The sequence below is a fragment of the Bidens hawaiensis genome, unplaced genomic scaffold, assembly GCF_021521415.1.
Source record: "Bidens hawaiensis isolate Kalapana, Puna unplaced genomic scaffold, B.hawaiensis_p1.1 tig00053360_1, whole genome shotgun sequence".
NCBI lineage: Eukaryota > Viridiplantae > Streptophyta > Magnoliopsida > Asterales > Asteraceae > Bidens > Bidens hawaiensis.
Window position 1 is genome coordinate 38,675 of NW_027499622.1, and position 16,309 is coordinate 54,983.

General features: G+C 36.0%; 1 protein-coding gene across 1 annotated transcript; it reads left to right on the forward strand.

The window, feature by feature from the left end:
- Positions 1-326: 326 nt before the first annotated feature.
- Positions 327-9,690, forward strand: LOC143600109 (plasma membrane ATPase 1-like). Its single transcript, XM_077077888.1, has 19 exons — positions 327-416; positions 650-769; positions 866-964; positions 1,093-1,236; positions 3,214-3,348; positions 3,585-4,091; positions 4,880-4,999; positions 5,082-5,204; positions 5,386-5,490; positions 5,558-5,702; positions 6,991-7,155; positions 7,224-7,462; positions 7,582-7,614; positions 7,700-7,781; positions 7,858-8,018; positions 8,211-8,411; positions 8,487-8,669; positions 8,751-8,929; positions 9,444-9,690. Exons 1-19 carry the CDS (start codon positions 351-353, stop codon positions 9,535-9,537), a joined length of 2,901 nt encoding a protein of 966 aa, XP_076934003.1. The 5' UTR covers positions 327-350; the 3' UTR covers positions 9,538-9,690.
- The last annotated feature ends 6,619 nt before the right edge of the window (positions 9,691-16,309 follow it).

The window sequence follows — 16,309 nt, forward strand, 5'->3', positions numbered from 1 at the left end:
AACTCTAGTTACAACATAGAATATAAGCAAATCTTGTTGATATATATATATATATATATATATATATTGCTGGAGGCAGGCGGATCCTTCAAAATCCTGTTTTCGTCCTCTTCCCACAAACCAACACCAATAGAAATCCTCACTTTGGATCCCACCTGTCTGTCTGTCTATCTCATCGTGTTCATCAATCGTGATGATCGATACATTAATGTCTCTATCTTATCCGCTATATATATATATATACTTCCTACTTCTCACATTGTCATCCCCCACTCCACACTTCATTGTTCTTCTCCTACTATCCTCGGTTAAGGGTTTCGCTTTTTCATGATATAAGGGCTCGTCCGAAAATGGTGTCCATGGAGGAGGATAAGGCAGTTGCTCTTGAGGCAATTAACAAAGAAGCTGTTGATTTGGTACCATTTCTTACTGTTTGTAATTACTTCTAGTATCATATTTTAATTAGTTGCATAACTGGTTTTTACATAGTTTATGTTTGATAAGTTCAAACTAGCTTAATCAAATGATCTGAGAAGCTTCTATCTAGAGGGATAGTTAAAACACTTGCAAGATATCATTACTCAATTATTAAAGCTAAATCAGATCATTAATTGGTAAACCCTGAAAATAACTTTTTTTTTTTTTGCAGGAAAATATTCCAATGGAAGAAGTTTTTGACAAGTTAAAATGCACGAAAGAAGGGCTCAACTCCGATGAGGTTGAAAAGCGTTTGAATATGTTTGGCTACAATAAGTTGGAAGAGAAAAAGGTTCGATTGAAAAAAAGGCTTACATATGAATGATTTTTCAATTTTTTAAGCATATATAAATATAAACATGAAATTTGCATTTTTTAAAATTTGTAGGAAAACAAAATTCTGAAATTTTTGGGGTTTATGTGGAACCCTCTATCTTGGGTCATGGAAGCAGCAGCAATCATGGCTATTACTATGGCACGAGGAGGGGTTAGTCGGTTCTTGTATTTGATTATTTAATTTTTTATAAAAAAGATATCAACATTTATCATATAATTGTATACTATAACGGAACTGTATTGTTTTATGATTCTTGCATATGAAATTATTGTTTCCAGAAAGAGAAACAACCTGCTGACTATCATGACTTTGGTGGGATATTGATACTTCTCCTTATCAATTCAACCATAAGTTTTGTAGAAGAGAATAATGCTGGAAATGCAGCTGCAGCCCTCATGGCTCGTTTGGCTCCAAAAGCTAAGGTGTGCGCGCCTTAAGTAATTTGTACGGAAAAAAAAAAAGAAAAGAAAACACCATTTAAACGTAATTAATTACTGTATTTGTATAATATGGATAACGGGTCATCATAGTTGAATCGGGTCTTGTCAGGTTCATTTGATTTTTATCACATTTTGTTTTAATCTTTTCTTAGAAAAGAGTCACAAATACTTAAGTGTTAATAATTATAATTAAGAAACACTGTAATTGCAGTAATCAGTGGCGGATCTGGAATTTTTTATTACGGGGGGCACGAAATGAAATGGGTGCAAAGTGAGTTCGGTAAAAAAAACACAGGGCCTTCACAGGGCCGAGAGCGAAATAAACTTTCAGGCGTATGAGAGAGTAAATTTGTCTTTTTACATACCACCCTTTAAGTTTAAAAAATACATATTATAATATATTACACACACACACACTATATATATATATATATATAATTAAGACAGTTACATCAAACAAAGTAATATTCATCATCATCATCCTCTATCTATTCTTCAAAATTCAGAGGCAAAAAAAAATTAATTAGTTACTATTTATGTTTGCTCACTGAGTTGTTCTGTAACCATCGGTAATCAACAGTAGTGGCTGAACTAGAATATTAGAAGGAAAGAGTAAATATATAAGTTTTACATCATTTTATACACATCAATTGCCTTCTTTAACAATTAATATATCAACTTATAATTGTAATTTTTGGTCCTCATATTTGAAGCCATTATAACACTTATTTTTATGAAGCAATTTTACGTGAACATTAAATGAAATAGTTTTTTAATATATAATATTTTAAAATGATAAAAAGAAACTCAACTTAAGTAGTATATACAATATATAATAGCTTAATTATACTGTAACTATATAATAATAATAATAATATATTATTATACATTTTTTAAACAATAATAATGAAATGTTGAAAAGGTAAATAAAGAAATGTTGAATGCCATCTTAATTAATTTGGAAATTAAAATTAAAACAATAGCTACAAAAGTAATAATGCACTGCCTCGTGAATATCAATCAACAGCATATAATTAAATATAATAACATACCAAACGTCCTAGCATTTTTTCACCATTCTCGTCATCTTCCTTCTTCAAGACATGGACTATCAGTCGTTGCCGGAAAAAAAAAACTCCGGCGAAACTAGTTTTTGGCTTCAACGGTGGGCACTGGCTGATCGTTGACGGTGGGCACTGAATAATTGCTGGCTCATCATATACTAGCGCGTATACGCAAATACGACACTATGACCAGCGGACGGTGGGCACCGGCCCACCCTCTCTTAGCCTTGAATCTGCCCCTGGCAGTAATAATGTAATGTCTAAATAAAGCAACTTATGTGGTTGTATATACTAGATACAGATTTTAGATGGTTTAAAACCCATTTGACCCGTTTTTATTCTGTTAAGTTATATCTTAGGGATATGCATGGGTTTTTTTTTTGGCTCAAACTGAACCAAAAATCGGTTCTTGGGTTATTTGTAAGCAGTTCGGTTTCGGGTTTTTCTGCTTTTTGGTTATCACAATGGGTTCGGTTCAGCTTTGATTTTACCAGCTAAAAAAATGGCCAAAATTAATAATTTGGGCCTAATTTTTTTTATTTTTCATATTAATTAGTGATTAGTTGATTATTACACATTTGAATCTAAAACTTTTAGGTTACAACATTTATTAATTTCTTATAAATTACTTAAAATCGGTTTTTTTAGTTTTTGGTTAATACCAAAACCAATACCGAACAAATCGGTTTCTAAAAAAAATAAAACCAAACCGTCATTTTTATTAGGTTCGCTTGAATAGGTTATTTCAGTTTCGTGCACACAACACACCCCTAGTTATATGTTCTAACCCCAACACCCTCATTCATAAGCAAGTGTACATTGGTTTACATGTCTACTAACATTAATATGTCAGTTAAATAGCGTCTTTTTAATATAAAACATTTATTCTCGTTAGGTTTTACGCAACGGGAAATGGAACGAAGAGGATGCATCAGTACTTGTACCTGGTGACATTATCAGCATCAAGCTCGGTGACATCATTCCCGCTGATGCACGATTGCTTCAAGGAGACCCTCTAAAGATTGATCAAGTAACGACTTAAACTTACTTATTATTAACTTTTCAAACAACAATCATATGGTTGACTTGGTTGTGTCCAACGGGTCATGAATAGTAATATTAGACCCCACTTTCTATGAATGTTATTTTTAAACGACTTGGTTTTGCTATCCAAAAAGGGTTGGTGCATTTTTGCTTTCTGTATTGATGTCGACACTACTTTTTAATGAAATATATATTATAGTTGAGTTTTCAAACTTTTTGCAGTCAGCTCTCACAGGTGAATCACTGCCAGTATCCAAGAACCCAGGTGACGGTGTATACTCGGGGTCCACATGCAAACAAGGTGAACTCGAGGCGGTTGTTATTGCAACAGGGGTTCACACGTTTTTTGGCAAAGCGGCTCATCTTGTTGACAGCACGACACACGTGGGTCACTTTCAGAAAGTTTTGACTGCAATTGGTAACTTCTGCATATGCTCAATTGCGATCGGGATGGCCATTGAGTTAGTCGTCATATTCGCTTTTCAACATCGGGATTACCGTGAAGGAATTGATAATCTTCTGGTTATTCTCATTGGTGGTATCCCAATTGCAATGCCAACTGTTTTATCTGTTACAATGGCCATTGGATCCCACAGATTATCTCAACAAGGAGCTATTACAAAGAGGATGACTGCTATTGAAGAAATGGCAGGAATGGATGTTTTGTGTAGTGATAAAACTGGAACTTTAACTCTTAACAAACTTACTGTTGACAAAAATTTGATTGAGGTAAATTTATTTTCTTATTTTGTAAATTTGTTTTGTTTTGTTTTGTCATGCAATCATATTCTTAATTTCACTTTACTAAGAACAAATTGTAACTTTGTGAATAGTAGTACCCTCTCAAAAGCATTTTCACAACCTTTTTTTTTTCCAAAGTAGCAATTTTACCCCTTATACTGTTAGTAATAACATCTCTAACAATTTAATTTTGTTAATAATATGTTTTTCTCTAATAACTTGTGTTTGTTAACTTTTAAAAAAAATCTAGATTCACAGTTATGCTTGTCTTTGTCTATATTCCGATATAAACTTTATTGAAACAAATATTATTCAGAATAACGTGTTTTTTGGTATGGTAAATTACGGATATGCATTTTTCACCGAGTACCAGTACCGCGTCGATACCGACCGAACTTCGATAATGGTATTCATGTTTATGCTTTTCGGTAGATACGAGTCGTTTCGGTATCTTTTGGTATTCTTGCACTACATGCACCGATTACACTGCCATAATCGGTACAGTGTTTGGTTAGTGTTTGTACTAATTTTTTGTTTTTATATTACTGTACGGTACCATATCTCAGAGTTGTATTAAAAATAAAGTATTTTTTTGTGTTGGCGGAATATCCTTATGCTCTTCGCCTACCAGGTGACTAGAAAACTATATATTTATTTATATTTTCTATTTAACATCTATGTTTACTAAATAATTTTTGTTGTAATTCTTTTTAATTTGTTAATGCTATTTTATATAAATTTTATTACTATTGCTTGATTAAAACACGATTATGTAGGTTTTTGCAAGTGGTGTTGATAAAGACACAGTTGTATTAATGGCTGCTAGAGCATCAAGATTAGAAAATCAAGATGCCATTGATACTGCTATAGTATCAATGCTGGCTGATCCTAAAGAGGTATTCATATTATTCAGTTACATAAGATAAATTAATCACAATTAAACATATTTTATTAAATTATTATTATGAATTTCGCAAGGCACGATCTGGAATTACAGAAGTACACTTCCTTCCATTTAATCCAACTGATAAGAGGACCGCTTTGACTTACATTGATGGAGCTGGAAAGATGCATAGAGTTAGCAAAGGTGCACCAGAGCAGGTGCTATTTTAAACTCACTTGAATTTAAAATCTGAAAGTCAAATGTTATGTTGATTGGACTGTATTATGACATACTAGTGTTTATTGGTATGAGATTGAGCCCGTGGCCCCATACTAATAAACACTAGTCTGATATTACAGTTCAATAATGCTGACTTTTTAATTTCTTGTAAACTGTTAGATTCTAAATCTGGCAAGGAACAAATCTGAGATTGAAAGTCGGGTACACTTGATCATTGACAAATTTGCTGAACGTGGGCTTCGGTCTCTTGGTGTAGCTCGCCAGGTACAAAGTGTTAAATATAATTGTTAATATATTACCATTTCCTTTTTACTTATTTTGTTTAATACAGGAAGTACCTGCAAATAGTAAAGATAGTCCCGGTGGGCCATGGGAATTTGTGGGCCTACTTCCTCTATTCGATCCGCCTCGACATGATAGTGCTGAGACAATTAGAAGAGCTTTAGACCTTGGAGTTAGTGTTAAGATGATCACAGGTTTGTTGTTCTTACCTATATAATTTATCTTATATATAAAGTGTACATAGATGACTTGTACATTATCACGCACAACTTTGCTTTAAACGAAATTTACATCAAAACGTAGACAACAATACGTATGTCGCAACGATATATTCGGAATTTCATTAAACATCATATTTTGAAAGTTACAAAACAAAAACAAAAACAAAAACAAAAAAAAAACGGAAAAGAAACAAAGAAGAAGAAAAGTCTTTAGTAAGAGACTTCTCAACCTGTGATTTGCCAAAAATTACATTTTGAAAAGTCCAAGGTCAAAATATTAGATTTGGTTAAATGGAGGGGTATGTTTTGTAATTTACAGAGGGGCTAAATGAAATTTTAAAAACTTGCATTTTATGCTTGTAACTTATGCATAATAAGTTGTAGGATTAATTAAGTAAATGGGTGTGTTTTATAGGGTAAAGTTAAAATACAAAGGACAAAAAAAATGAGAAGGGTGAGAAGGAATCCAATCCATTAATCTTATATTTGAATGGTTGGGATTAATTTAATAAATAAAAATTGATGGAAAGAGCATAAAGGTAATAACTCACCTTTGTTGACTTTCTCTTTCCACATGCAAGTCACATGTCAAATCCCCCATCATTTTAAAATAACTTTTTCATACGACATTTTTTTTTACCATAATAACAAGCATTTTTTTTATCTTTAATACGAGTATCATATTGTTATATAAAAAAAAATTAATAGGTTTTTTAAGTGTTTTTTTGTTGTTCATTGTGTCTTTTAATTGAGTTTTCATATGCATTGTATTATAGATTTTGATCATTGTGTTTTTCAATTGGTACTCGTACTAAAGACAAAAATTAAAACAAAGATTACGCCATTGTGTCTTTATGTTCGTCATTATGTTTTAGTCATTGTGTAATACGTTCATTGTCTTTTATTCGGATTGACATATGGCATTCACTTAATTTAAGAAAAAAGGTATTACGTTCATTGTATATTACGTTCAAGTCATTGTGTAATATGTTGTTTCCATTGTGTTTTACGTTTCAAGTCATTGTGTTATATGTATTCATCATTGTGTCTTACGTTTTAGGTCATTGTGTTATACGTATTCACCATTGTGTTTATAATAGAAGTGTATAAATGGAATTTTGAAAAACCTTGCGTTATATGTTTGTAACTTATACATATACATATATGGTTGTTCTCATTTGTGTGTCTAGCACCGACATAGCCTTTAAAGGTTGCACATAATCTAGTAGATTAGATTAATTACATGACGGAATATTTTCAGGTGATCAGCTGGCAATTGCAAAGGAAACGGGGAGACGATTAGGAATGGGTGTTAACATGTATCCTTCATCATCATTACTTGGTGATAATAAGGAACAACTCGTTGCAGCTTTACCCGTTGATGAACTTATTGAAAAAGCCGATGGTTTTGCTGGTGTCTTTCCAGGTAACCAACCATTCATGGTTATAATATTGTTAATCCTTGGTGGTTTAAACCGTTGAATTGCTTAACAGAGCACAAGTATGAGATTGTGAAGATTCTTCAAAGTAAAAAGCACATTTGTGGAATGACTGGTGATGGCGTAAATGATGCACCTGCGTTAAAGATAGCGGACATTGGAATTGCAGTCGATGATGCCACTGATGCAGCCCGAAGCGCCTCTGACATAGTTTTAACTGAACCCGGACTCAGTGTCATCATTAGCGCGGTGTTAACAAGCCGAGCCATCTTTCAAAGAATGAAAAACTATACAGTAAAATCCTCAAACCATTATTATTATTATTATTATTATTATTATTATTATTATTATTATTATTTACTTCACTTTCTTGAACACATATATAAAAGCTTTCCTTCTTTTTTGTCCAACAGATTTATGCTGTTTCAATCACCATACGTATTGTGGTAAGTCTTCATCTTAAAATCTTAATCATATCAATTATTCATGTAACCGTCATTGTTTTAAACCTTTTATCTTGTTCTCTTGCAGTTAGGCTTTATGTTGTTGACTGCTTTTTACAGATTCAATTTCCCTCCAGTTCTTGTTCTTGTCATTGCCATTCTGAATGATGGTATACTTGGTTTAATCCTTGGTTTAAATAACACACAAAGTTTTTTTCTAACCATTTGAACCCAACATGTATTCAGGTACAATCATGACTATTTCAAAAGATAGAGTCAAACCATCCCCGAGCCCTGACAGCTGGAAGCTGAGTGAAATATTCGCAACTGGAATAGTCATAGGCACATACCTTGCTCTAATGACTGTCATATTCTTCTATGTGGCTACTAGAACCAGCTTTTTTGCGGTACAAATATATTATAATAGCTCTTGACGAGGCTCGTGTTTGATTATAAAGTTATTACCAATGTTTTCAGAACCGGCTACGTAACTTGTCCGGTTGAGTGTGTTTGAACCATCCCCATTTAAACCGGCATCATAATTTTTTTATCACATACAAACGCATCTCTAACTTTCTTTCACTATATCATCTTTTCAGCATGCCTTCCATGTGGATGATCTCAATAAGCATGTAGACCTTTTCACAGACAAAGTTTGGAAAGCAAAGCTAGCATCAGCTGTATACCTCCAGGTCAGCACAATCAGCCAGGCGTTAATATTCGTCACACGCTCGAGGGGTTGGTCTTTCATGGAAAGACCAGGTCTTCTGTTGGTTGCTGCATTCATTCTAGCTCAATTGGTAATTTCATTGTTGTGCTTTTTCCGTTAGAGTTAGTTATCATCTTCTCTTATTTTCTTATATGTTTGCGCGCAGATTGCTACTGTGATGTCAGCATATTTGACATGGGATTTTGCTAAGGTCCACGCGATTGGTTGGGGTTGGACTGGAGTTATATGGTTGTATAATATCTTAAGTTATATGTTACTTGACCCAATCAAATTCGCGGTTAGGTATGCACTTAGCGGGCGAGCATGGGGCCATGTTATTAATCGTAAGGTGAGTAAAAATTATATTCACTCGTGTTTAATTACCTTGTGTCGGAAAATTAACATAGTTAATTTTTGAATTTTGATGCAGACGGCTTTCACGACACAAAAGGACTTTGGTAAGGAAGCACGTGAAGCAGCATGGGCTAAAGAACAAAGAACACTTCATGGTCTTGATACTTCTGAAACAAAGACTTTTGCTGAAAACTACACATTCAGAGACATAAACATGATGGCAGAAGAAGCAAAACGCCGTGCAGAGATTGCAAGGTCCATATCGTCTTTTTTTATTTACGTTTTTCCTATGACAAAACAGGCTGGTCGAAGTTTTATTCTATTTTAAAATTTTGCATAGTAAAACTCTGTGATTAAATGTGTCAAAAATAATTACGTTTAAACTATAAACCTTGATCAACACGTCTCATACTTTCAAATTTTGGCAAAAGGTAATCAATCAGTTTAGGTATAAAACACATTTTAACCAAACTAAACGGGTCCCCAAACAAACGAATTTAATGTTAGTTTCTGTGTCGTATTTTTCCATGTCATGTCAGAAATTCATGCCCCTGGCTGCTTAATGCCATAATCACTTTAAATAAAATATATAGGTAATTTGTGTGTTAAATAAGATTACAAAAATGATGTAATATTATCTGGATGGCTTTCAAGTTTTGGTCCGTTTTTTTCTCCGAAGTGATCTCCTTTACCCGTTACACGGCCCATTAAATAGAAAAAACAAGCAAAATATGCATGATCTTTAATATTATTAGTTGCTGTCTTACAGATTAAGGGAACTTCATACTCTGAAAGGAAAGGTAGAGTCTTTCGCGAAACTAAGAGGATTGGATATCGATGTGAACCCACATTACACAGTGTGATCGATGTCACATACTCATATTTGGGGTCGTTATTGTAATTCTTCTACTCGAATTCGATGGTGCAAACCTCAATCAAATGCACAAATTATTAATAAAAGCAGCTTCTCATTCGTTTCATAAATGTATTATTAGATCCTTGTTCGACTGCTAAACAATGGTTGGGATTAATATTTTCGAATTTCATATTGTTATGTATTATGTGTTTTAAGGTTTCATTTTCATATATAGATAAGAAAAAATTACAATTTTTGTCATTTTAAATTAGCTAAATTATGAAATGGGTCCTTTTTAAGAATGAGTTTCATTCTTTATCTTTTATATGGATTTTTGGCCCGTTTATAGTCTTTTACACTAACGAATGTTAGGTTTTCCAGTTAGATCACCTTATGTGTTGTGCACATGAGAGCATTTTAATCTTTTTTTCATTGAAGGGCCATTTGTGCAAATAATTAAACTGTAAGACTAAAACTAAATTTAAAGCTTGGTTTTTAGACATAATTACGAATTTTGTCCTTTAAACAAAGCCAATTTACGGTTTGTGTCATTTATTTAGTTTCTTTGCAGGCGGTGTCATTTAAACATTTATTTCTACACGTTTTGTCCTTTACGCTAACTAGGTTAGAAAAACTCAGTTAAATAATCTCACGTGAGGCGCATGTGAGGGCATATTTGTCTTTTCGTGTATACCTGCAAACAAAAACCCTTTATCAGTGGTTTCCCCCACCCTTAATCGATTCATTTTCCGGTGATCCTTCAAAAAACCCCTATATCTGAAATCAAATATCATAAATTGAATGCTTTAATTGAACAACATTCTCCTATCAAAAATTAAAAACCCTAAATGGATGATATCCATCCTCCTCGATACTTCATCCGTGAAGCTTTTGAACAATCGGATGCTGAGAAGTTTTATGGTAAGTTCAAATAATAGGGTTTATAATCGGGTTTATTTAACTAACAACTGTTTAATCTTTTATGCGTAGTAAATAATCCACATTTGTTCTCGATCAAGTTGCACCATGGTGGTACTTTCACCAAATTTCCTGGACGGGTTTATAACAGAGACGTTGTCCATTTTGTTTACATGCTAGATATTGACAAGTTTTCTGTTCACGAGCTTGATGGAATCTCGGATCAATTAGCTTATCCTAAAAATAAGGTTAGATTCTACCATTATGTAGTACCGGGTTCAGATTTGGATTGGAGGCTTAGAGCTTTGGGAAGTGATGATGATGTTAGGGAATTTGCTAAGTATATTGGAGCTTGTAATCAGTTAATGAATGTGTATGTTGAGCATGAGTACACCTCTGTACACACATACTTCTGCTCACCCTCAAAGTTTACCATTGAAGAGATAAAAAATGAGGAGTTTCTTGCATGTGAGGTAGTACTAGATAAAGCAAACTCAGCTAAGAAAAGGTTGTTGTTGGAATGGCAAGATAGCACAAATGAGGTTGTTTTTCAAAAGGTTGTTGTGGAACAAGACAAACAGGATGCACATGAGAGTGTTCAACAAGAGAATAATGTTGGTGTTGTTGAACAACAAGACCAAATTGATTTATGTCATGAGGATCCAGACTTTGACCCTTTGTTTGGAGAGAATGCTTTTGGTGTGCAACCTACAAATGAGGTGGAGATGGAAGTGGAGGTGGAGAAGATATTGATGAATCTTCAAGTTCAGATGAAAGTGGAACTGATGATAGTAGGGATTCTAATTTTGAAATGAGAGATGAGTGTTCTGTGATGATGAACATGTAGAGGTTTGTCCAGCTAAGAAATCAAAGAATGTGAAGACATCTAAGAACTATAAGAAATCTAAGAATGTTAAGAAAACTAAGGAGGGCGATGAAGATTCAGAAAGTGATTCAGATAGTGATTTCAACTATGAAGATGGTGACACAGATGATGTAGATGTTGATACGAGGGATTTCAGATTGCATACTGATTTTGAAGTTGAACAGCAGGATGCAATTGGTAGTTTAGAGGGTTTGGACATTGAAATGGATGATGTTATGTTGGATAATGATAGGTTGTATATAGAAAAACAAGGAAATGAGAGGGACATGGATTATCTTTTCCATGTGGGACAAGTTTTCGGTACAAAAGCAGAGGTTAAGGATATGATCAAGGCACATGCAGTTGAAACAAGAAGACAAATTAGGATAAGAAAAGATGATTTGATAAGGTCGAGGGCAGTGTGTGAAGGGGATATGGAAGACGGGTCCCACATGCAGGGGGTTGGATCTAGCAGTGCTAATAAAGATCAGGGACCGGTCCAGAAAAATATTGGGGGTAAGGGAAAAAGGAAAGACCCACATGCTATTAGATGCCCTTGGGTACTGTTGCTGTCATACCAAAAGAGAACAACTTCATAGAAAGTTACAAGGTTGGTAAGTGAACATAAATGCCTTCAATCTAGGCAAATTTATGCTTGCACAGCCGGTTTCCTCTCAAACCATTTGGTTACTGATCTTCAAGATGACCCAAATGTTGGGTTTCAACGGTGGTTCCAGAAACAGTTTTAACAATTAAACCCGTTTTATAATTTTCGTTTAAATAATTATTAATCACATTAATAGATTAACGAGTAAAAACGCAGCGGATAATATGAACGACCATTGAACCGAAACCCGAACTTGGATCCGGTTACAACTAATACGAGCACGATATAAAATAAAACGCAACCATAGATAAAGGTTAAATCTTTATACCTCGGTTATCGAAACCGGGAAGAGACACCGAGAGCTAACGGATGAAGCTAGGTAAATCGACACAAACAGATCTGGCGGCGGCGGTGGTCCGGCGGAACGACAGCAGCGGTCCGGAGAAGCAACAGCGGCTGCGGGATGGTGTTCCGGCGGTACAGTGGTTGCGGCGGTGGTCCTTCGGTGGAGCAACGGTGAGCAGACAGTAACCGAAGTCGCCGAGCAACAGCAGCTACCAAACATAACACAAATGGCAGGAACTAGAGTTCGCCGGAAAAACGGGATTCCTGGAATCTCCCTATGGTTGCCGGAAAACGAACTGCAACTTGCGGCTGACGGTACCGGAGACTTATAAAGGCCGGCGGTGGTGTTTGTAGCAGGTGGGTGGTGGCCTGATGTCCGGTGGCCGGAGGTGACGGCTGCCGGAATTAGTAAGGATGGCGGCTAGGGTTTTTGGTTAATAAGATGATCTCCCTTATAATAATATTATCTTATTATATATATATTAAATATAATTAGGGTTTAAACATTTTAAACCCAATGGGCTTTAAGCCCAATCACCAAATTAAAGCCTAGTCCATCATCTTAACATTCTAATTGATTGTGTCGGCCCAGTTAACAATTAAGTGGGTTTAATATTCCGTTACCCTCGGTGTAACTCATACCGGGTCCAATTCGGGTCGGTCCGCGTTGACTTGACCCGAACCGACCATATATTCCAACAGTCTCCCACTTGGACGGATTTGGGTCATGTATCACAACGCTTAACAGTTAGAGGCGTTCTAGCTACACTTAGTTGTTCCCAACCAAATATGACATTTTAAATCCATAACCAAAATATCTTGGAATACCTTATTGCAAGATAATGAATTTGTAGTAATCATAGTCATCTATCCTTTCTGTATAAGACATCAATTGAACAATGAGGCATGGATCAAATCAATCTCATATAGTGTTCAATTATTGTAGTTCTCGATATGGAGTCAAAGTGGTCCAATCAAACACACAGTAAGTTTGGGTGAGGCCTCACACTTTACCAGTTTGAATCAACGAGGGCGCCATGATGTCTAACTGTTACATTTCATGTAAGAGTACATAATCCCATCTTGATTACATACAACTCCCACTGAACTTCAGAATACTCCCAACCAATGCCTTTATGACTGGCAGTTACGCGACAGCGTTTGACACTGATCAAAGAATACCTTTAGTAAACGAAAGTTCTAATATGTATCTCAGGTCTAAGGATACTAAATGAGCATACTAATATCAAATGCATCTTATGACTAAGATCCATGAAGATGATTTGATGCGAGTTACATCCAACGTCATTCATAATGAGATCTGTGAGTTTGGAAGTCAGCTGCTTGAGCCCAAAGTCAGAATAGTCTTAATTCAGAATCGTTCCCACGAGTCTGACCGACTACGGATAATTTAGAATACAATATTCACGGATTAAACGTATTAAAAAGAACACAGTTGTATTATTCAACGTTTGCATTTAACCATTAAATCAAAAGTGAACTGAAAAGTACAACAGTTTAAATGTTCATACATCCAAATACTAAATCAAAATAAATCACTAGCAAGTCTAAGCCCGATAGCATCTCTATGCTGATCATGCTTGTCCTGAGTCATCGGCTTAGTGAACGGGTCAGCTAGATTTTGATCTGTGTCACTTTGCTTATCACGATGTCACCTCGTTCCAATATTTCCCTAATAAGATGGAACTTCCTCAGAATGTGCTTGGTTCTGTGATGAGACCTTGGCTCTTTGGCTTGAGCAATAGCACCTGTGTTATCACAGAACACCTCGATTGGTTTGCGAATACTCGGAACCACATCGAGATCAGTGATGAACTTCTTCATCCAAGCAGCCTCCTTAGCAGCATCTGATGCAGCTACATATTCGGATTCGGTGGTAGAATCCGCCACTACACTCTGCTTGGAGCTCTTCCAATAAATAGCTCTTCCATTGAGAGTGAAAACGAAACCCGACTGTGAGCGAGAATCATCTCGGTCAGTCTGGAAGCTAGCATCAGTGTAACACTTTACAGTGAGCTCCTCTTCCACTCCCCCAAACACCAAGAACATATCTTTGGTCCTATTCAAGTACCTTAGAATGTTCTTCACAACAGTCCAATGGGCAATGCCAAGACTCTGTTGAAAATGACTGGTCATGCTCAGGGCATACGAGACGCCAGGTCTAGTACATAACATAGCATACATGATAGAGCCAACCGCAGAAGCATATGGAATTGTTTTCATACGCTTAGATTCAATGTCCGTCGCTGGAGATTGCGATTTGCTCAGCACGGTTCCTTTAGTCATTGGAACAGCTCCTTTCTTGGAGTTTTCCATTGAGAAGCGTGCCATTACTTTGTCTATATAGGTACTTTGACTTAGCCCTAGAATCCGCTTAGATCTATCTCATTAGATCTTTATTCCCAGAATATAAGCGGCTTCTCCAAGATCTTTCATTGCAAAACAAGATTCCAACCAGTGCTTAACTTCCTTAAGCATAGGAATGTTTTTCCAATGATCAGTATATCATCCACATACAAGATGAGGAATGATATAGTGCTCCCACTAGCCTTTCTATAAACACAAGGCTCATCTTCATTTTTGACAAAACCAAACTCTTTGATTTTCTCATCAAAGGGAAGATTCCAGCTTCGAGATGCTTGCTTAAGTCCATAAATGGACTTATTCAATTTGCAAACCCTATTAGGATATTTTGGATCGACAAAACCTTCAGGCTAAACCATATAGACATCTTCAGAAAGATGTCCATTAAGAAAAGCGGTTTTGACATCCATTTGCCATATCTCGTAGTCATAGTACGCGGCTATGGCAAGTAATATCCTTATTGACTTAGTCATAGCAACGGGCGAGAAGGTTTCATCATAGTCAACACCTTGAGTTTGAGTAAAACCTTTCGCGACTATCCGTGCCTTATAGGTTTGCACATTTCCATGCATGTCGGTTTTTCTCTTGAAAATCCATTTGCTCCCTACTGCCCGACTATCGGGGGGTAGCTCAACCAAGTTCCAAACTTGGTTGTCCTGCATGGATTGCATCTCGGCGTTCATGGCATCTTGCCATTTCTCGGATTCCGGATCCAAGATAGCAGATTTGTAGTTAGTAGGCTCTTCGCCAAACTCGGCTACTAATAAGACTTCGGGACCATCTAGATGCCATAAGTATCTAGAATTTGGTACGGGAGTCCTACTACTTCTGCGAACGCTCATGTTCACGTCTGATGTATCAGCAACAACAACTTGTTGATCAGACGCTCCAACTTCCTCAGCAGTTGTTTGTGGTTCTTGAATTTCTTCAAGATCAACAATGTTATCTCCAGTTCCTCGATTGAGAAATTTCTCCTCAAGGAAGTGGCCTTTCCTCTTGATAGAAATCGTATTTGTATCAGGATGAAAGAAGTAATAACCGCTTTGGTTATAGTATCTGATGAAAACAACTTTTACGCCGCGGGGATCAAGTTTGTCATCAGACTCACTTGAGATGTAAGCATCACATCCCCATACTCTGAGGTAAGACAATTTGGGCTTCTTTCCCTTGTGCCATATCTCACATGGGGTTTTGTTTACCTTTTTAGTTGGAGCCAGAATAACAATGCGGGCGGCGGTCATAAGGGCGTAACCCCAAAAGGAGTGAGGCAAGTTAGTTCTACACATCATCGATCGAACCATGTTTAGCAAGGTTCGATTTCTCCTCTCACTCACGCCATTATGTTGGGGTGTGCCAGGTGGAGTGAGCTGTGAAACAATTCCATGCTCTTTTAGATTAGTGATGAACTCTGAGCTGAGATACTCTCCACCTCGATCTGATCGAAGCATTTTAATGGTTTTACCAAGTTGTTTTTCCACTTCGTTTTGAAACTCTTTGAACCTTTCAAAAGTTTTGTGCTTGTGTTTCATAAGATACACATAAGCGTATCGACTATAATCGTCGATAAAGGAAACGAAGTATGTTTCATGGTTTCTAGTCATGGTTCTGAAAGGCTGCACACATCAGTATGTATGAGTCCTAATAGATCTTTTGCTCGTT